The sequence below is a fragment of the Heloderma suspectum genome, chromosome 1, assembly GCF_057233095.1.
Source record: "Heloderma suspectum isolate Gila_16-S chromosome 1, 16-S_ref, whole genome shotgun sequence".
In the NCBI taxonomy this organism is placed as follows: domain Eukaryota; kingdom Metazoa; phylum Chordata; class Lepidosauria; order Squamata; family Helodermatidae; genus Heloderma; species Heloderma suspectum.
The window spans coordinates 340,173,338-340,196,403 of record NC_139458.1 but is presented as its reverse complement, the minus strand read 5'-3'; the positions used below and the strand labels follow the sequence as shown (position 1 = coordinate 340,196,403).

Sequence of the window (23,066 nt, the reverse complement as noted above, 5' to 3'; positions counted from 1 at the left end):
CCAAGCAAACAAACTCCCCTCAAATATCCTCAAACATGGGAAATTTCCCTGACCATGTAACAGGCACAGCCTATTTCCATCTGTGGAATGTTGGAGTATATAGGTTGTCTAACAGATAATTGCTTTACCAAGTTACAATTATCAACCTTCTTTGGGGAAAGCAATCACACATAAACTGATATAAAACTAGAATTTGTTTGAAGTGTAGATATCCCCTCAGTATTGTTGCTTTAGTGCTGTTCACACTCCTTATACATTCCTTATTCAGCAGTAGAGATGATGAGCTACAGGGAACCTCAGCTAGTTGTTTGGTATCTCTTTAATACAATGCTACTTTTGTTCACAAAAATACATTTTCATCTATCTTTGCTCTCATCCCCCAAAACATTTTGATGGTCTTTGCTGTAAAATTTTATAGACAGGATAGGGTTAAAGGCTAATGGCAATGGGGTGTTACCTATATTCAACTTAATTAGTAGCAGACCAAAGAAATGAGAAGACAGGTTCCAAAATGAGCACAGACCCAACCCTGAATTTTCTTTCCAGCTCAACAGGTTGCTGTAGAGACTTGCTCATTGAAATTTAGGTGGAGGTTTTTTTTTCCTTCAGTGCCTGTCTGCATCCAGAAGTTGCTCTCTGCCTCTCCCTTACCTTCTTTCTTCTTCTCTCTCTCTCTCTCTGACTTACACACACACACTTTCTGTAAGCCTTTATTAAATTGCTGTTTTTCCTAGACCACTGAAGCAAAAGCAGGAAGACCTTTTAGCTTACCAGGCACACAACTGAAGAAGACCCAAGCAAGATGGTTAAGTACGGATTGGACTACACTCGCTGCCGATGGATCTTGCCTCTTCTTCTGGGTCTAGCAATGATCTTTGGCATCATTGCACTTGCTGGCTGGGGCTGGATAAGCTCAGAAACTGTGCCATCTACATACCAAGGCTCATTATGGAAATTATGTTCTTTCCAAAATGGAGATGACTGCAGGTCGCTCATGGATTTTGGTAAGAATCCCAATTATAAAGGCTCTTTCCAATGAATGTTTGAGCTATTATCTATACTATCTGAAAGGGGAAGGGGAGTTTAAGGAAGAAAGTAATGAGGTTTTATTGATGAGTGTGGATAATGTTTTGTTCCATACTGATTTTCTCATACTCCAGACCTCGTTGCTTCTGCCCACCAATATCTCCTATGTTTTTCTCCAAAATGAAAATGTTTTTGGCCTTTTATTTATTTATTTTTTTAAGAAGGAGACTTCTTTAGCAATTGTGATGATTTCTTTTTGAAATGCTATGATTCTTTTAAAAAATGTTATAAATTAATAATCTTTCCCCAAGCTTCCAAGGAACACTTTGATATCCATGGGTACCAGTATGTCCACATAAGTAAAGTCTGGTTAACAGATCCCTTTTTGTCTCCCCTTTCCTGCTTTCCTGCATGACCAGAAATAGTTTTGGATAAACTTGAAGGCACTGACAAGCAGAGACACCTGTAATAAAAGCATACGGTGAAACTTAGTGGTGTAGAACAAACGACGCGCATTCTGAAGAAAATGTACCACATCAGAAAGAGAGACAGACAGAAGACTTGTAGAAAAATTGCTGGGGCAAATGATGTAATCTGTATTAAAACAGTCACTTCTGGTGCTTTTCTTTTAAGCAAATATATATGCAGTAGAATGACTTTGGTCTAAAAGAGTAATTTCTCATATCTAAGTGTTATCTTTGATATGTCCTGGAATGAAGACATGCCCTGAGCATTTTCTCCAGACTGACCCTGTTTTCTAGTGCATCTATTTTTTAAATCCATTGTGCTTCTTTTTATTGTGCGACTACCAGCCTTGTCAGTACTAAATCAATTTTAGAGTAGGAGTAACAGTAGGAAAATAGTGGATTATGTTCAAGTGTCAGATTATAGGCCAGTCATGCTATGTACACATAAAAACCCACTAGAAAAGCAAGCAAAGTATCCACAGTTTTGTTCAATGGATATAGAGTAAGCCCCCCCCCCATGCTTTATGTGATAGCCACCGAGTCTGATGGCTTTTTAAAAAGGGATTAGACACATTCATGGAGTATGAGGCTATTAACAGCTGCTGATCATGATGGCTATATGCTACTTTCTGAATCAGAGGCAACATGCCTCTGAATGCCCATTACTGAGGAACAACATCAGGAGAGAGTTACTGCTCTCATTGCCTGCTTTTACGACATCTTCCCATAGGCATCTGGTTGGCCACTGTGAGAAACAGGATGCTGAATTAGATAGGCCTTTGTTCTAATCCAGCACAGCTCTTAGGTTATGTTATTTTGAGTCCATTAATATTCTCAATGTCCCCTGTCAAAACTGAGAGAATAATTTTAGGGTTCAAGGATCAAAATGCTTCTCTTTCTTCTTCACACTTCAAATAAGAAAAGTAGATTTGGCAGTTTCTGTTTCCTTTTCATATTTGGAATGAAGGATGAATCTATTGTTATGGTTGAATAGAAAAATAGGAAACTAAATTAGTTTTAGCCTAAAACTAAGGAATTAAGAATGAAATATTATCCTTATTTATTCTGATCTATAGTCAGCTCTTTCCAGAGGGATCAGGTTAGGGAACAGAAATTATATATCAAAAGACATAGTCACAAATAGAACAGAGTTAAATAAAAAAGGAATCATTTTAACAATCCTTTAAAAAAAAATACTGTAGGGCTGAAATTTTATACACCTACCTAAAAGTAAGGTTTAGAATAATGTTTTATTATTAATTTGATCTAGAGCCTTTTGTGTTTTTATTCTTATTATTTTTGTTGATTGTTTACTGAACATAAGAACAGCCATACTGGATCAGATCAAAAGTCTATCTAATCCATCATTCTGTTCACACAGTGGCCAACCAGCTGCCCACAGGAAATTCACAATTGGGATATGAATAGCTCCTTCCTGCTCATGCTCTCTATATGCTCTGTTTTATTTTGGAGCCAAGTGACAAAATGGCTGGCTGGCTGGCTAAGATTTAAGAGCAATGTCTTGCCTCCCAAGGCTCCCCCCCCGCCCCCCAAAAACCCTATTTGTCCCCATCTTCCTTCTTAGAAAAAATGACCAATGGGAGAGTCCCGATTGTGGAAATGTGAGAAAATCCTTAATGAACCAGAGTTGTTTGCAGGCCTGAGATTGCCTTATCCTGGTTTAAATGAACATGTTAGAAAGGATGTCTATATAGCTCAATTTTTCATTACTTTCTTCTAAAACAATATTAATGTTTTAATAAGTCATGCAAACATGCATATATGATTTATTAAGGCTGCAGCATTAAGTCAATTAATTGGTTAGATTAATTGATTAAAAATAACTTGATCACCTAAAAAATAACTTGATCACCTAAAAAGGCACCCATGCTTAATTGTGTGCTGTATATTTTCTATATTATTTGATAATGCAAGTACGTATCAAAACTGCAGGCAGCAACTGCAATTTTAAAACAGACATTCCCTCTTGTGTGTGGGAGAGAACAGGGAACCTGACAGAATACTATTGCTGTTTCTCACAGCTGAGTGACCTCTCTAACGTGTGTGTGTGTGTGTGTGTGTGTGTGAGAGAGAGAGAGAGAGAGAGAGAGAGAGAGAGAGAGAGAGAGATTTTCAGTTAAAAGTCAATGGGTAATTAAATTGCTGTAATTAAGCCTTGTTCAACCTGGTATCCTCCAGACATGTTGAATTACAACCCCTATCATTCCCAGCTAGAACAGATAGTCCATCTGAAGGGCACCAGGTTGGGGAAGGTGGCTGAAAAGCATTTATGTGGTTTCTTCCCCCTGAAAGCACAGATATGAGTGTTTCCAGAACAACCAAGCATATTTGCTCAGACACATTATTTAATGGGCACTGCTGCTTGCAGTGTTTTTACAAGTACTAACTCATGAAGTTCTTTATTTTCTGGCTGCAAACAGCTTTCCAGAAAAAGGCAGAAAACTTGAGGTGCCCTAAACCATCACACTGGCTGCAACCGAGCTGAATTAAAATGAAATGTTGTTTTAAAATACTAACTATGGTGGGAAATGCTCTGCAACTGCTTTACATTATTCTGGCTGATTCAGATAGACTTTTTCCTATGTTGACGCATAAGAAAACTCTAGGGTCGAACCGTTAAGGATGCAATCCTATGCATGTTTAGACAGGAAAATTCCTACAACCCCCAGCATTCCCCACTCAGGATTTTTTCTATGTAAACATGCATCAGATTGCACCCTAAGTTATTTATTTATTCAGATAGGCACCCCAAAGACTCGGGGAAGGTGCATATTCTGGACTTTAAAGAAATACTGTGCCAAGATAACCAAAATGCTGCACCAAGAAAAGCTGAGTTCTGCACCCGGTATGAACCGTGCATTTGAAGCAAGGCAGCACCACAGGCCTCTTCCCACTCATGAGTGGAATCCCACTCAGCTATTGGGTCCTTCCAGATGAGGCTTTTAATGTGAAATCACATTGCCCCATTCACAGAATGTTACAAGGGGTCCCGATGATGTTCTTCTATCCGTTGTCCTCCTGTGTTTTCCCATGACTTCTGTCTTTTTTCTTACTCTAATTAGTAGCACCAGGACCCTTCCATCTGTAAGCACCCATTGCCCACATGCTTTCAGTGTTATCTTTCCAGCCTTAAAAGTCTAGAAACATGCTTGTAACAAACAGCATAGTTCTGCCGGTGATATTCATAACTGGATTTTTAAAATCTGGATTCTGCACAGTGTTTGAAATTTTACATTTCAGAATCTGTCCTGAATTCAGTCTGCCCGAGTTCATTGTGCGCTAAGCACTGAGGATGCTCCTAGCACTACTGGTCAAAAAACATTGTATACCTATTCCATCTTTCCCTCCTTAACAGATTTTTTTCTGGGAAGAGAAAAGATGGAAGAAGTGATAGGGAAACTAGGGGCAGTATCATCCAATGGAGACTGCCCACAAGCACACCCACTGCTTGCAGAATGGAGATTAGGGGAAACTTGAAATGAGTGGAAATGCTCGTTTCTGGAAGGAGGCAGGCTGGCAGAGCTCACATGAGGGAGCTCCGCTGGCCCGCCCTGTTCTAGAAACGAGTGGAATACTTGTTTCTGGGCTTGCCTCTGGAAGCACTAAATTTCCTTTCCGTAAGCCCCGACACTTGCAGAATGGAATTGGCGGGGCTGGCCACTCAAGGAACAGAAGCGGTGGTTTGTCCCGCAGGTGGATGGGCAGCACTGGATAATGCCCTAGTGAGGGTTACAAATGAAGATTTTACAGACCCCCTGTAAAATTTTGAGTTTGAGTCATAGCAATTGCAGAATAAAAGCCTTGTCTGTGTCCACAACACTTTCAAATTATTCCTGCATTCCCCTTTCCTTTTCTACCCGCAGTCCACAGAGATCAGTGTTGCTGTGGCAAGAAGCTCTTAAGGCTAAAGACATGCAATCATTTTTCAGAGCAAGGCTTTGCTTCCCATGGTGTGTGCACACATAGTCTTTTGTCCCACAGTCGCCTCTGGTAAAACAGGTTGTTGATAATAATCCTACAAAACCTGTTTAATGGAGAGAAAGATAGGATGGGTATACACTCCAAGAGCAGTGATCCCTCTTTCAAATTTCTGAAAAAATTAACACCCATCGTCTCCAGGATTACCTTAAAATACTAGTCCATACAAAGATAGACACACAAACTTCCACATGAGGTTTTTTAATCATGCAATTGTCCTGCCCAATTCATGGAATCTTATGGGGGGGGGGTGTTCCAGATGATGGTTTCATCCATCGACTTGTAATTCTCCTGTGTTTTTCCGCTTCTTTTCTCTTTTTTCTTACCATAGAAAATCCATTAAGGAGGGAAGGGTGGAATAGCTGCACAATATCTTTTGACTGGTAGTGCTCTGGCCATCTGGAAGCACCCAAGTTGTTCTTTTAATCAAGTGTTCCCATTCACATATACACATATCTAGACCCATATCCTTTTTAATGGATGAATAAAACTTAATGGGTATCTAAGTATAAGAAAGAGTAAAGTGCTGATGTTAATTATTTTTATTTATTTTCAGCCTGGGGTAGAGGCGCAGCTGGAACTTTCTTAGTTGGATTCATAATCATATGTATCTGTTTTGCCTTGTCTATCATCGCGTTTGCCATACCAACACTCCGTTTCAACTTCATAAGAGGAATAGGAGGCTTGTGTTTTGTTGCTGGTAAGACTGTGTATTGAAGTAAAAACTATGTTAGGGTGTAAGGTGCTTGGTTTTGGTTTAGAGACAGTAGTTGTTGCTTTGGGTGTAGGAAAATAGCAGTGTCTTTTAAAACTGAATAAGAATTAAATGAGCACCATCTGAGATCATTTCAGGGGGACTGCAAAATTCAACAAGATGCAAATGTCTGGTTATGATAACATACAAAATAGGAATACACCTTTAAAAATATTTGGGGGGTCCCTCCTGTGCAAGCACCGGGTCATTACTGACCCCTAGAGGGACGCTGCTTGTGCTGGCGTTTTCATGGCAGACTATAGCGGAGTGGTTTGCCATTGCCTTTCCCACTCGTGGCTACCTTTCCCCCAGCAAGCTAGGTACTCATTTTACAGACCTCAGAAGGATGGAGGGCTGAGTCGACCTGAGCTGGCTACCCGAGACCCAGCTTCCTCTGGGATTGAACTCAGGTCGTGGGGAGAGTTTCGGTGGCAATACTGCCACCTACCACTCTGTGCCACACGAGGCTTTATTTGGGGGGGGGGGTCACGTCCATTTCATTGTTTGTAGAAATAGTACGCTGGACAGTATCAAATGCAGCCTGCAGCACTAGGTGTGGAGAGTGGCAGAAAACTGACCTCTCTGCCCTTCCTGAATGGCATCCATGGAAGTCATATGAGAATGAGATGACCAAAGTTCTCATACTTCCTTAATAGTAATAATATCAGACAAGTAGGACCTGCAACAAAATGTCACAAAATGTATACTTCCCAACAAGAGAACTGCCCCTGTTTAGGACTCCAGCCAGGTTAGAACACTTCAGGCTTCTTGAAGCCAGGGGAAGACAAGAGTTATTTTTTCTTTCTCATACTCCAAGACTTCCCCTGCTATACCTTTTCCTCTGCCCCCTCCACTGATACCTCAACATTATACTATCCTGGAGCCAATCTACATGGCCGATTTAATGTGGAGGGAGAGCACATGAGGGTCATTTGCAACAGACGATGCTGTCGCCAATCCACAGCCAAGCAGCAGCTTTGCTATTGAAAAGCTGCAGTTCTGGAAAGTCCTTTTAGTCTGTATTTGTTACTTAAAGTGGCTCCCAGGCCACAGCAGTGTGCTGCTGCAGTGTGCCCTGTCCCTCTGCATTAAATCCTGGGTGTGCCTCTGTGATGTGGCTGTGACCTGGCAGTAACGTGGTCAAGGAGTGCTCCCCTTTCCCCCACCCCCCATTCATGCTTTTTCCCCATTGGCAGTAGGGCGCACAGTCTGCAGACTGTGTTTCCCATTCAGAATACTGCAGTTGTGCATCTTCAGGGAGTCAGGATAGTGAAGTAGCTTTCACCAGTCAGAGTAACTCGCCTGCCTTTCCAATTCATAAAAGTGCTACAGAACTGTTTCTAGCCTTCACAATTGCGCAGTAGTAGCTTTTGCCATTTACAGTAACTAGCCCCAGTTTCCCATTCATAAAAGCATACTTCCTGACCTCCCCCAACCAGCCTCCAGCCAGTTATGTTTGGATATGATCCTGGCATGAGATTGAGCAACATCACACATGTCTGGCAATCCTAGGCTATACAGCAAATGGGAGGGGGGGGGGAAGGTTTGTGGTTTATAAAGTTCCAGCCATAGAAAGGGAATGTAGACAGAGCAAGGCTGCAATTCTCTGTGCTCTTCCCAGGGACTATGTTTCGCTGAATACAATGGGACTTACTCCTAAGTAAAAAGGTGCAGGATGACACTTCACAGCTGCAAAACTTGGGCACACTGCCTCCCTTGAACAGCGTGCGGTTTACTTCTAAGTAAACACACACGTAGGACTGAGCTACACAGAACTAAAGGGGGGAGGCTTCCCAGTGTTGGCCACCCCTTCTCCTTCTGCTTCCTATATTGTTTACTTTTCAGCAGATCGCAGTAACACAACTGCAAAATACTGCTACTGAAAGCTCCAGCTACTGGCTGCCCCCTTGCCAGTATTCTTTGTATTCTTTATTATGTAAAGAATTCTTTACACAATAAAATGTCTGTGTATTCTTTATTGTGCATGACATATCGTGAGTAGCTAGCCCAGGGACAGATGTCCTGCATGAAGGAAAAGGGTTGGAGTTGCATCCCTTTGCTAGCCTCCGCTTCCCCAGCCCCAAACTCTTGTTTCTGCAGGAAAGCCTCTTCCTCCTTCCTACACACACAGCAGAGGGAGCATGGACAGGGGCAGGGAACAAGCCTCTGTAACTCGCTGATCAGGGTTGATGCGTTGATGACATTCGGTTCTACCGGAATGATAGGTGCTTTCATGTGACCTGTGAAAGCAAGTTTTTAGGTGCTTGTATACTCTGCTTTTCCAGCTTCATGTGCCCTGACAGACCAAAGCGATTTCAAGAAAATCTGAATATAATCAGGAAGTGCTTCTCATTCCGTTTCCCTGTAGATTCCTTCCCACCCCCTGGCCTGGAAGCAAACGGGTTCTTGTCAGGCCACTGGTGGGGAAGGTCTGGATTAAATTTTTCATTTTCTTTTCATTTACAAACTTGTAGACTTCTTCTTACCTAGGAGTCCCCTGAGTATGTAGAACCCACTACCTATTTTGGAGTGGCCTCTTTTTGCTTCCAGACTAATAGCCACTCAGCCACCTGAGTTCACTTTTATTGACTGATTGATTTAGTAGGTTTATATACCACTTACCATGTTTAAAAATATCTCTAATAATTAAAATATTTTATACCGCCTTTCCACAGAAGTCACCAAGGCAGTGTACAACAAATCAAAATAACACAACGATAATACCATTAAAATGTAAAAAAAAATCCAGCTATAAAATCATGCTAAAACTTTAAGGGTGCAATTCTATGCATGTTTAGACAGAAAAAAGGCGCACAAAAGGCCCACAACATGGCTGGCTGGGGAATGCTGGGAGTTGTAGCTCTTTTTTCTGTCTTAACATGCGTAGGTTTGCACATTTAGGGGGCAATCCCATACACTCTTATCTGGCACTAAGCCCCACTGAACACAATAGTAGACAAGGATAGGATTGCACTGTAAGACAATATTAAAACTAGTAAAAGCAATTTAAAAGGCCAGATTGAAAAGATGGGTCAACACCTTTCCAAAAAGCCCAGAGAGTGGGGGCTGATACAGGAGAATAGCATAGAGGGAATTATATATTCTTTCTGTTTTCATGATCATTCATTTTGACTTAATGTTTTGTTTTTGATCTTTTTTTGCAGCTGTGTTCTCACTAATGGCCCTTATCATCTACCCTGTAATGGTATCAAGATATGTAAACTTCCCACCAAATTCTGTGCATGTATTCAGCTGGTCTTACGGCTTTGGGTGGACCATGTGTCTTATGGCAATAGGCCTTGGATTCTTCTTTTGCTGCCTCCCGCTCTATGAAGATCATATTTTGGGAAATGTAAAGCCTTATTATTATCCAAAACTATAACTGAGCAGCAGCAGAGACATCTTACTGATTTTTTGGATGTTTGGTTCTCATTTTAAAACACACCCTGCACCCCTATCACCACCCACTCAGCCAGCCACACATTATTCTAGCAAAGAAGCAGCATAGAGGCTTAGCAGCTTTTTTTTAAAAAAAGCACAGTTAAAAACATTTAAGTAATAAATTATTTTCCATTTTGGTTTGATGTGGGTTAGTTAGGCTGTTTTACAACTTTTCTTGACCTCTACTAATTACTGGGAATAACAAGGCTTGGATGTTTAGTGGGCAAATCACAATGTATTTGCCTTTCTGAGGTAGAGCAGATACATCAAGCATTCATCAATTCATTCGCGTAACAGATGAATTGTGCATTAAAATGTAGATATTTAATTGAATCTGATTTGTTCTCTTTGAAAGGGAATTTGGGGCCAATGGCATTGTTGTAAACAATCTACAGACATCTCTTGTTTCAGCCAGTGGATTTATGATCATTTGTCAGAGAAGAAATTATTTGCCAGTACCAGCATTATTTAGTCAAAGAAGCTTGGCATCTTAATCAAAAGCCTAAAAATATCATCAGCACTGAAATACTGAAACATTCATTTTAGTTGGTTAATATACTGATTAAAATCAGTATATTTGACTGTAATGTTTAATCAGCTGATCTCCTGACATCTACACATGTTACATTGCATTCAGATACTCCTGCATGGCAGGAAAACACAAGGTCTTGTGGCGTCTCTGAATTCTGCTGTTTCGGAACAGTGGGTTGGATTCAGACTCACCCTTCCATGAATGGAAAAGCTCCTTCAATCCATGGCACCTCCAATTTAAACCAGGTAGTAGCAGGTGATATTAAAGATCTCTTAGAGCCTGAAGATCTGCTGCCAGACAGAATAGACAATATTGGGCTGGGTGGACAAATAGTCTAGTGTAAGGCAGTTTATATGTTCCTACCATGATTGGGAAAATATAATACTAGAAGTAACCCTATTTCTATTCTTTTGAATGGAAATACAGAGTAACTACCTATATTTATACCTGTATATCTATCCACATATGCATGCACATTTTCAAAACAGCACCCTTTCATCCCCCAAACAGTTTATAATGAACAGCTATCTCTCATAAGATGTTCTCAGAGCTGCAGACTATCAAACTGGAGGCAAAGTTATAAAAGGTGACAGTTTGCTGAAATCCCTACTGTGCTTTTGTATTCATATCTCTTAGTTTTGCCAGTTTGCTTGACATGTACTAAACTCATAGCCTTTCCTAGCTGTCAATGCCTGAAAGAAAGAAAACTATATCATTGCCCCAAATCTTCATTATGGTGTTTCCACAGAGGCAATTGTTTTGTAATTGATTTGTTTGTCCCTTTATGTACAGCGAGTGTTAAGAAGCAGCACAATCCTTCTTCATCGTAAAACTGAAGGGACACAGATGCTGTACAAAGGAAGCCTAGTGTGTAGAGTGTAGTGTAGAGAATTAGGAAACTGGACCGCAACAAAAGGGTCAGTTAGTAACTGACTAATTCTAGTCAGTTCCAACCCAGCCATGCTGTTATACTATACTAATGTTGCTACATTAATTCCTTTCTTTTGTCATTTACCTTGACTATCTTAGAGGACAATGCAATGGTTACTCCCAAATAAAAGTGCATAGAATTGTAGCCTTAGATTGTATGGCAGGAACTGTGTGATGTATCTGTTCTGTATAATGTCCAAGGTGCTAGCTAAGTGTCAAATCAATAGTAGTAATGGTAGTAGTTTTAACTCCAACCAGCCATGCTGTTATGACATAATTTTGTGTAGTTCTTAACTGCATATTAAATATGATGTTGTATAATTAAAGTCAGTTAATAAAACCTTGCTGTCTGCCATTGTATGGTTAAAAGAATGTGTAGGATTGGTATAAAAATGCTTAACAATCAACAAAACTACTTTAGCATGTGGGAAATGTTACTCTTGAAGTCCATGAAATGACTCATAAGTGCTTTGGAATTTTGTTTGATCAAAAATGCAGAGTCTGAATCCATTTTGTCTGGCTCCCTTAATTGGAAATAGCATGTCCTTGCAAAACCAGTAATCCATTGGCACCCACCTAAGAGTTTTATTGGGGTCATCAAGATACACCATCAGAAGTATTACATAGCACAACCTCTCTAGACTATACCACTTCAGATTGCAGGTGGGAGTTCTCATTTTCGACTGGTTCCCCACATCATAAACTCCTTGTAGAAAGCAAACATGGCTTTGGCTATCAATGGTTTTTTGTCAGATATTAAGAGGCATTTCTTCAGAGCACCTACACTGATAGCTCTACTTACAGAAATCGTAGGGCCAAAATTGGCATCACTTTGGGTTTTTAACTTTCAGAAGGGCATTTAGTACACCTTGTGAAGCCAAAGAACTGAATACAGGAATTCCTTAATCACTTTTAGTACAGTATTTAGTTACCTGTGAGTCTTCCAGTTTCAAGACAAGACACACACAACCCACCCCAGGAGTAGGCAACCTTTTGGGGCACATTTGGCAATTTGAGAAATGGTCCTGGGCACCACTACAAAATGGCTGCCATGGGGGGCATGGCTAGTCACCAAGGATAAGTAACCTGCTCCAAAGACTGAGTACAAGGCAATGGTGGAGTCTGAGTCTCAACCAGGCTGGCACAAGACCTCCCACTGCTATTTACCTGGTGTAGTATTTGAGTGGCCAGCGAGGCTTTCCAGAGCCCTGCCCAACCTAGGTCTCACTTTGAGAGGCATAGGGTGGCAGTGGCATCGGGACTCTCGGTGGTGGGCACGCAGGATCCGCCATGCTTCCCAATCTGACGCTGAAGTGAGGGATTCACCCTGCCTCACAGGAGGGGCAGACCTGGCCCTAACAAACTAAACAACTCCATTTCAGCACCAACAGTAACTTATTTCACAATAAGTTATTGTGAAAACTTATTAACACAAACTCTTTCAATCTCACTCTGTATCACTACCCACAGATGCCTTCTTTCTCCCTCTCCCTCTCCCTTCCCCTGCCCCTCTTTCTCACACACAGAGGCAAGCATCCCACGTAAATTCTGATTTCCAAAGATCGAACAAATCCGTTTCTAGCAGCTATGTCTCTTTTCATTTTACTCTGGGCTAGGCATGGGGGGCAATCCCCTACCCTTCGTACTATGGTCCCAATCCTGATCGAGCCTCCTGCATGCAATCTAGAAGAAAAAATGAAAAACAAATGTAGCTGCTAGACACGGATGTAAAGTAATGTTTGTTTTGGCTCTGAGAATGAAGAATTACAGCGTTCAAAGGGATCCTGAATCTCTTTGCAAGCGGAAACACTGGGCTGTAAGGGACCCCTGAAGGTAATTTAAACCCAAACCAAACCGACAATAGTGTATTAGGATACTATAAAGTTCCCCAGCAGTGCTCTAAAACATAGGCATGCCTCAGGGTTTCTCCTAAGGGATGACAGACAGGTGGGGTGGGGTGGCCTCGACTGTTCCTAAGGGGACAGACAGTACACATACATCAGAGAGGTGTCCTTGGTCAAGTTGAGAATTTGTGCCCTTATGGTTTAAAAAGCATGGGATGTGGAATCTTGTTTCAAGGAGGGTTCTAAGAAGGCAGGCTTTTTTTTTTTTTCTCTACACACCCTGACTTTAGGGTCTTGCTGCCTCCTTGTACCTATAGTAAATACTTGCAGGTTGTAGGGTCCAGTTACTAAATACTGGTAGGGATTTTATCTGTCTCTTGCCAGAGGGTAGTCTCATCCATGGAGCAATAGTCTTGTCCACTAGTGGATAAAAAGTGGGTGGGATGAGGTATTTCAACCAAGTCCACCTCAATCCCTGTTTGCTGAGATGAGGTTGATACTCAAAAGGGCTTTCTGCAGGGGTCCCTTCCAGAAATGTCCAGAGTTTTGTGTTCTCTCTCAGCCTTTCTGACATTCATCACAAACATCTAATGAAATAATTGCTAAAAGGGGGGGAAATATTTATTTATTATTGACATTTGTATAGTGCCTTATCTGCTAAAAAGCCATCAAGGCTATGTACAACACTTTAAATAATAAAACTTTAAAAACTATAAAGCCAAGAACTTTGAAGCAGTAAAAACACTTAAATGATGTATTTTGAAAAGCCAAATTGAAATGATACACTTTTACAACTTTTCTAAAGGCCAAGAGAATGGGGACTTATCATAGTTCTTGAGGGAGTGCATTCTGTAGTTTAGGGGCAACACAGGAGAAAGCCCTTTCATGTCTGCCCGACAAATGGCCTCTACAGGTAATGGTGCCCTCATAAGGGCTTCTCCTGCAGATCTTAATACTCAGGCAGGTTCATAGCAAAACAGGCGAACTCTTAGATAGCCAGAGCCTAAGCTGTTTCAGGGTTTGGAGGTTAAAACCAACTCCTTGAATTGCCTCTGGAAAGCAATTGTCAACCAGGGCCAGTCTGTCAGGGCAGGTGTAATATGGTCCGGAAACCATGCATCAGTTAGCAACCTAGTTGCCGCATTTTGCACCAATTGAAGCTTCCAGACACTCTTCAGGGGAGTTCCACATAGAGTGCATTGCAACAGTCTAAATGTGATGGAACCAAGGCATGGATACCTGTTGCCAAGTCAGACTGACTCAGGAAGTGTTGCAGCTGGCACAGCAGGGCAATTGTGCAGATGTACTCATTGCCACGTCACCTGAAGACCAGGGACAGCATAGGATCAAGGAGCACTCCCAAGTGGTGAACCTGATTCAGGGGAAGCACAATCCCTTCCAGAACAGGTTGAATCCCAATCCCTGAATCAGGCTTTCTACTGACCAACACCTCCTTCTTGTCTGGTTTTAGCCTCAGCTTTTCCACTCTCATCTAGCCCATTATTGAATCCAGGCAACATTCAAGGGTTTCAAAAGCCTCCTTGGTGTTAGGTGAAAAAGAGCAACAGAACTGGGTATCTTCAGCATATTGGTGGAACCTTACTGCAAAGCTCCAAATGACCTCTCCCAGTGATTACATGTAAATATTAAACAACATAGGGGACAATATAGAACCCTATATTTCCAGGCCAATGGCAGTGGAGTCGAACAGTAATCCCTCAGCACCAACTTCTGTACATGGCCTGACAGAAAGAGCCAGAACCACTGCAACACAGCACCCTGTAGGCTCAACCTTGCCAGGTGGTCCAGAAGGATACAATGGTTGATGGTATCAAAAGCCACCGAGAAGTCCAAAAGAACTAATAGGGTTGTGTTCCCCACATCCAGCTCCCAGCATAGATCATCCACCAAGATGACCAAAGCAGTCTCAGTTCTATATCCCAGCCCAGTTGAAAGCCCAGTTGAAATGTCTAGATAATCAGTTTCATCCAGATGCTACTATCTTCTCAATCACCTTAGCGAAGAATAGTACATTTGAGACTGGCCCATAGTTAGACAGATCTTCTGGGTCAAGGAAGTTGTCTTTAATAGACATCTTAGTACCTCCTCTTTTAAGCAAATGAGAACAACCCCCTCCTGCAAAGAGCCATCGATCACTTCCCTTAGCCGTGGCATCAGTCCCACCTTAGCTGATTTAATCAGCAAGAAGGGAAAAAGTACAGTGAGATGGTCACCCTCACTCCTCTGGATGCTCTGTCCACATCCTTGAAATCCATAAACTGAAAAGAATCCAAAACAAGCGAATGAGCGGTTGCCCAGGTTTCATCACTCTGACCGACCCCAATATTGGAGTCCAAGTCAAGGCAAGATACAAGGTGAGCAACAGGATGATAGCCCCGAAGTAAGGTAATCTCTGGCCATCATTGTACACTGGTGGGATATCATAGTCAGACTTGTAGCTGGATGGGGTTTTGCAGGTATCTCCAGCCAAGGATGAAATGTGTCTGGATATTTGATTGAGGATGTGGGATTGGAAAGCTCTTACTCTCATCTCAGGTCTTCGGGCCTGCAAACAAAAGAAATAGTAGAGAGTAAGGTTGCCTATTATAAGGTGATGCAACAACCTGACAACTACTAAGGCGCTGCCTTTTGAGAATGACAGGAGAGAAAGACATCCCTTCTGAGGCCAGCATGACATATTATGATATTATATATGCAGACTCAGCCCTCTGCCCTCATTCCTTCAAACTCCATGGTCACATGGCCTCTTCTTCATTCACATTGCCTCCATTTCCATGACTTGAGACAACGGTGTGGCAGTCCTGGCTCTCCAGACCTGGCATGCCCATCGCTCCCAAGCCTGGTGATAAGGGAAGTGACCACTACAAAGGAGTCCCCAGTTCCTTGTTTCTTCCCCTACCCAAGTCATCTCACCTCTGCCTCACAGACTGTTGTGACAGCAGTATTTAGACTGGGTTGGCCTTGAGGGGTGAGGGTTTCCTTCCAGCACCACCTTCCACCTCTGCATCACCTGTGGTGACTGGCTCCCTGTGGTAACCTCTGCCTGTGAGGAGAGATCATCTCAGCGCCATTGGAGGTGCTGATTAGCTTACGCACACTGGGCTTATACACTTGGAAGTTCACTGTGGCCAACGACAGAAGTTCCCAGGTTCATATATTCTGTACACACACAAGTTTTATAGAAGGTTCTGGTGTGCACCATGCTCACCCCATTTATTCTTACAACAATCTCTGTGGTGGATTTGGGTGGGTCCCGAGCGACTTTGTCTAAATTAATATCAGGCCTGACAAGACAGTTCTTTATCTATGAGTCTTCAAAGAAGTTAAGATTGTACAAAACTGAGAAAGATAACAAAAGATGAAAGTGTCTCAACCAAACTTGAATTCCTGAAGGAGTCTGTAATAGATAGAAAATAAATAACAAAGGAGCCAAGAGTGCTTTTGCATTTGTAATAATAAAACATTAACAAGGGAAAAGGCTGCAAATACAGATAGGGTTTTTAATGTGAGCAGCTGAAAACCAAAGCAGCATGATACATATGCCTAGGCTTGCATGTCGACGCTCCCACAGACACTCCTCAGGCGTGGCTCTTATTCATCTAAAACCTGAGCCAAATGAAACACAAACATTCTGTACTCATACCATGCGAACGGCTTTTTTCGGGGGTGGGGGGATTCGGTGTATTCCAAAGACAGAGAGCATGATGTAAACATAAAGCATTTGTAACAGTGTGACTTCTTGTCACTCCACTAAAAAGACTAGGGCCATCTACATGAGCCTTTTAGTCCAGGGCGGGTGCAAGTTGAGGTCCTTTTGATTAGGGCTGGATGCGCCCGATCTTGTCTGATCTCGGAAGCTAAGCAGGGTCAGCCCTGGTTAGTATTTGGATGGGATTCTTCCTGGGAATCAGGCTTCCTGCTTTGAGCAGCGGGTTGGACTCAATAGTCTTGTAGGCCCCTTCCAACCCTATGATTCTATGAGTTATATGATCTATGAGACAACGCAGTCACCATGTCACAGCCATCTGTGGTTTTCTCCTGGAAAATGTGGATTTCCAAGGAGGTGTTTTGCTGCGATATTTTTCATTTGCTGCAGGTTTCCAGCAGTTGGGAGCTGTCTGTCCCTTCCCCAAACTGGCTTTGCATTTTGCTGTGAGCATGTTGTAGGCATGCGTAGCGCTTGCATCGCTCTGTGAAGCCCCTTTACTCTCCTCATCCTTTTGCAGCTGCACAGTTACAGAGGCAAAGAGAGGTGTTTTCATCTGTTTAATCAGACTTTTGCACATTTTTGCAGCTTTGTATCTTCACAATGGTTGCTTTTGGACTCAGTGCCCAAGGGTCGGGGGGGGGGGGTCTTAGGGGAGGACCAACTTAGCTCCAGCCACCATTTTGGAGTGACGGGTAGGTACCTACCACTCACGCTTGTGAGTGTGAACCATCGCGAGAGTCTCAGGCTGGGGAACTGACCAAGAGATGGCGTGGAAATGAAGGAGCACAGAACACCTACTTTTTACCTAACGAGGGACAGACAGACACAACGGAACCCCTAAAATACAAAACAGCCACTGAAGTGTTGCACCCCCACAGTTACGGGACTGCACAGCTGCACAGTAAAGAATAATGGCAAAAAAAGGGCACGGTGGAGTCTGTTAGGGAAGCCTGCAGTAAACCGCGAGTGTATACCACCAGAAACTACTGTGAAAGCTACTATTTCAGCTTCACTCTGAAGCAAAAATGCTGCGCAGTTGCGATGGGGTGGGGGGTGAAAGCAGTACCATGTAGATGGGCCCTTGGTTTGATTAGAAAACTTGTAACATCCTTCATTTTGAGATAACTGTGGGTTCACCTTTGTAGTTTGTAATCTATAACAGACATAGGTGACAAGAATGAGGGAGCAGTCAAGAACTGATGCATGAGGAGTGCAGACAGAATAAGAAGATGCTAGCATGGAACTCCTCTCCCCCTGGCTTATCACCTTTCCTTGACATCACTGCCTCCTTCATTCTCCCTCTTCTAACTTGACAACTTCCACTTCAGTTTATTTCTGGCAAATGTGATGGAGGGGTGTGTGTGCAGAGATGGCACTGGAGACCAATATGGCAGACTCATCTGTCTTCAACAATCCCTGCTCTCAGTCACATCTCGGAAACAGACCTGGTCGGCTTCAGGGCCTAACTCCTAAAGTCCAAGGCTACTTTGGCTCTTAAGTGGCATCAGTAGCAAGATGATGACAAGAGAAGGAAGAGAAAGAAAGAAAGGGAAAAACAGGAGTGGCAGCAGAGTGAGATGAAAAGGAGGGTGGATGTGCAGAACAGAAACATGGCAGCTGATTGGGATTAATGGTTGAGGGGCAGGTGTCCAAAGGGAAAATTTGGCCCAAGTTGTGCAGTATGGGTAGTGCAGTACATTGTAGGTATCTTTAAATACTAGAAACGGTGTAATTTTCCATTGATGAAAACTTTACATGTACACATATTTCAGAATTTAACATTTGCCTGTGAAAATGTCTAAACTTGGAAGAAGCCCTTTCCCCCCCTGCTCATTGTTTTAAAGGGGTTTAGAAAAATAATAATACTGTACACATTGGAAAGCTGAATCAGCAGAAAACTTCTCTTAATAAGTGATGACAATTTCAAGTCTCCGTTGAAACTTGTTTTGTGCCCTTCCCTTAAGGTAGGGCTGGATGAAGCCACACGACCTCACTGGAGCAGGCTTCCAATAAGCAACGCCTTTGCACTGTGTACCAAGAAGCTGTTCTCCTGAAATCGCTGGAGGACACTTGCTAGGGAACCATTCCAGCATGGAAATCAAAGTTACATGACTCTTTCCCACGGCAGAACGGCACTGGTGTTTGAGAAGCCTTCTAATTGTGTGCAAGAACCCCACCCTCTTGCCCTACTTCTCAATTACCAGGCATAGTTTCCCAACTGGTTATTACAACCCGATGTCACAAACATGTCAAAAAAGCCAAAGTCACCCATTTTGTGGAAGCTACAACAGGATGAAATTCATCATAAGTAGACCCTTAGTATCCTTCACTTTGTATCTACTTAATTTTCTTTTAAACTTGAGAAAAATATAAGTAGAAGAAGAAGAAAAAGAAAACACGGGAGAATGTCAATTAAAGGAAAGGTTAGAATGCTAAGGTTAGACTGCTGTTTCCTGTAGTAAACACGTTAAGAGCTTTTCTAGACTAGGCAGTTTAACCCACTGTTTCTATTTCTGGTTTCATTGCAGAATTAAGATTGGAGTCTACATGAAGTTATTTTCCTTTCCTGGCTTTCTGCTACATAACTTCTAGGTGGCACTGTGGTATAGCGGAATAACGCAACTACACTGGTGGGGATTCATGCTTTGTTTCACTTTGGCAAACAATACTGGATTTTCCCAGTTCCACCCTTCCCCAACCCCCACAAAATTGCTTTTAAAAAATAGAAGTGAAACTGGACAGTGATGGTGTCATCTGAAGCACCCATAAACAACCGTGAGCAAGAAATGATGAGTGCACAATAAAAGCTTCGTCTAGCAGAGCTCGAAGTGTGAAGGCTCAGAGAGAGACATCTCTAAATGTTTCAGGATATGAGCTGGAGTATCCTGATAGACAATGGCTCCCTGACACATTTCATACTTTAAGGGCACAACTTTTGGATGTTTAGACAGGAAAAGTCCTACAACACCTGGCTGGGGAATGCTGGGAGTTGTAGGTCTTATCATAGAATCATATCGTAGAATCATAGGGTTGGAAGGAGCCTACCATCGAGTCCAACCCCCTGCTCAATGCAGGAAGCCTGCTTCCCAGTCGGTCTCCCATCCAAGTACTAACCAGGGCTGACCCTGCTTAGCTTCTGAGATCAGACAAGATCAGGCAGAATGATTACCTGCATAGGATTGTGCCTTCAGAGTTCCGGAGATGTAGCTCCAGCAAAACAAAGAGTTAATATACAATAGCCCAATCCAGATGTAAAAGGTAGGATATCCTTCTAGTAGTGCTATTTCAACAAAATAAAATGATGGGAAGGCAAAAGCTGTAGGTGTGGAGCAATAAGATCCACTTGGGCCCTGGTTCCAATCACATTGCATATAGACCACTGCAGATCTGGTGTAATCTAGACCACCAGCTCGCTAGCTTGGAGGCACAGTACAGTGCAGATCATACCGGGTGACTGAACATCGGTGTGAAACCTAGACCCAGACATGCCCCGACATGCATTGAAACTGCTCGTGTGGAGTGCGGAGATGAAGGCAGAAGGCAGGTGTTACATTGCTGAGCTCAGAATGTCACCCAAGGATCTTCAGGAATTCATTGCATAGCTGTTGGGAAACATCATGTGCTCTGTGAGCATAAGACCAAGACAGTCATTAACCAGTTGTGACTGTGTATGCTGTAATATAGTATTCTGAATCATACTATCTGTAAAGAGCTTTGAAGATGCAGACGTTAAATACAAGTGTTAAACTATCACAGGCTGCTAAAGGTAGCAACTAATAATGGAGGCAGATTGTTTTCTAGATGCCATTACACCCATTTTATTCAGAACCACCAATTTGCCTAAGGTGCACTTGCGAACAAGAGTTCAAAGAAATATTTATGTGGCAAAGATAACATCCATCACACTGAACAGGAAGTCACAAATATTTAAGACATATTAACTCCAGGAGAGAAACTGTGTTAGTGTACAGCAGGGGTGGGCAACTTTGGGGGGTCTGGGAACCACTTTCCACCTCCTAGACATCTCGTCTGCAGGCCACACTTCTACTGCCCTTTTGTCCCTTTTAAGGCCTTGAAATTTGGTGGCAAACTGCTGGGTGGTGGTGGTGGGGTTGCCAATGCTACATCAATGAATTTTGACAGTGGGTTCAATTCAGGATTGGCAAGGGCCACACCAGTGGCTGGGTTTGTGTGCACGTGGCCCATGGTCACATGTTGCCCACCCCTGGTTTAAAGCATCAAAGAAGAAAAATGAAAAACGGAGCAATTGGTTATGGTGGGAGTTTTCTTAGGCGGGATAGACCTTTACTAGATGGATGAAATAGGCTGGAAAGTTTGTAGGTGACAGGATTGCAACCAGGGCCCCTGTGGTTTCTGATATTCCGATTCTGTTTCAGAGCTGGAACTAGAAGAGTTAGACCAGTGGGGAAGGAAACTCCCCAAGAGTCTCCAGGAGCTGGGGAAGAATCTTCCTAAGATCTTGCCAACGAGGTGGCTGAGGCCAAGTCCACCCCCCCCCCCCAGAAACCTAGTCCCTTCCAAGGAGGAGGAGGGGTGTGACTTGGTTGACTCAAGGGCGTGTTGTCGATCTAAGCGGGTGGAGTTAGAGAGTGGCTTGAGACGCCTTTCAGGTTTTACTGTAGCTGCCTATCATCAACTGGGTGGCAACTTCTCTCTCACTCTCTGGTCTAACTGTTATGCTTCTGGCTCTGCATCAGAATCAGAATAATCAGAAACCGCAGGGGCCCTGGTCTCAGTCCTGACAGTGGAGATAAACAGCTTTACACAGTGAAGTTTTCATCTTAGATCTTAAGGGGGATCTACACTGCCATGATAACTATTCGTTTAGCGATTATGGCTTTCTCCAAAGAACCTTGTGAATTGTAGTTTTGTGAGGGTGCTGTGAATTCTCACTTTGAGTCTAAGGTCTGCTTTAGATATTTACAGTTCCCAGAAGTGAGGGAATGACTATGAAATCCTTTTCAGGCAGTAGTAGATACGTTTATTTGAGCATGCATTCACCTGTACTCAGTACTCTGCTGCATTCTTATGCTTTAGAAAGTAGAACAACGTCATTCTGACTTGATCTTGTGTTGTAACTTTTGTATGCTTTCCTTTTTAATCTCAGTGTGTAAAACTGTTTATTTTCCACATTGTATCCATCTCTTTTTCAGGCCAACTCATGCATTTAATGGTGCAGATTCTACCCTACAAAGGTTCATACCACAATGACGCCACAAGACCTTTCAAACATATTCTGAAATATGTTTAATTATAACTCCTTTTCAGATTAATTTTAAATATTTAAAATAAAGTAATGGGTTGCTTTAATTTTTATTCTACCTATTTATATTATTCCTTCAAATGTATATGCATTCCTTTAAATTGTTTTGGAGCAATTGATTACAAGTGGACACTAATAAAACATATGATAAATGAAGGAGTAATACTGCTCTAACAAGTGCTTGTAAGGCCTCCTTTTGAACAGGGACATTCATATTTGAGAAGAATTAGAGGAAGGATAAAGAGAAGCAACTACTGTGACCATAGACTGGAGAATGAGACTTGTTTTAGGACAGCAAGTAGTCCCAAGGTTATATTCACATATGGGGCTAAAAGTGGTACTTGCTTCAATTTGATTAATAATATGAATGTAAAACCTTCACCAGGCAGAATGCTAATTTGTGTTACAAACACCTCTCCATCTCTTTCTCACGGGCAGGACTTATCCTAACATTAAGTTACAATGCTGCTGTTTCATCAGGATTATTATCGTGAATAAGTATATAATCATCCTCCATCTATTCTGTGACTAACTTAACTCCCGTTGATTTCAGTGGGTCTACTCTAAGTATGACTAAGTCTGGACCCAACCCATTGCTTTTAAAACACCTCATATATATTAGCTCAGCAGTCTTTGGAGCAACCCTATAAAGAAGGTCACTGCCATTATCTCTGTATTGCAAATGGGAGGAGGGAGCACAGGCTGAGAGACGGTGGTCCGCCTAAGCAGATATTAATATTTCCTTTCCTCCATCACACAGTACTGATCATGGCTATCCCCAGCTGTTGAGTGGAAGCTGCTGTCATGTGCAATATATACAGAGATGAGGGATCTTTTTGTTTAGGTGACTGAGCACAACAATATCTTTGCTGTCAAAATTGCATGGGGCGAGGCACTGGGTGTTGGCTAAGAACCTACAAGATGAGTGGGATTAAAAGAGCAGAGTGCTTTTTTTCCACACTCAAAAGGAAACTCCCTCATATTAAAAGAAAGACTTCTCCTCCTCACACTGCAAAGGTAGATCATGAATGCACAGAAAAATAGGTTCAGAGTAAATTA

General features: G+C 42.4%; 1 protein-coding gene across 1 annotated transcript; it reads left to right on the top strand.

The window, feature by feature from the left end:
- Positions 1 to 802: 802 nt before the first annotated feature.
- On the top strand, positions 803 to 9,628 carry LOC146359583 (p53 apoptosis effector related to PMP-22-like). The gene is made up of 3 exons (XM_084831768.1): positions 803 to 1,004; positions 6,049 to 6,192; positions 9,411 to 9,628. Exons 1-3 carry the CDS (start codon positions 803 to 805, stop codon positions 9,626 to 9,628), a joined length of 564 nt encoding a protein of 187 aa, XP_084687894.1.
- Positions 9,629 to 23,066: the final 13,438 nt, after the last annotated feature.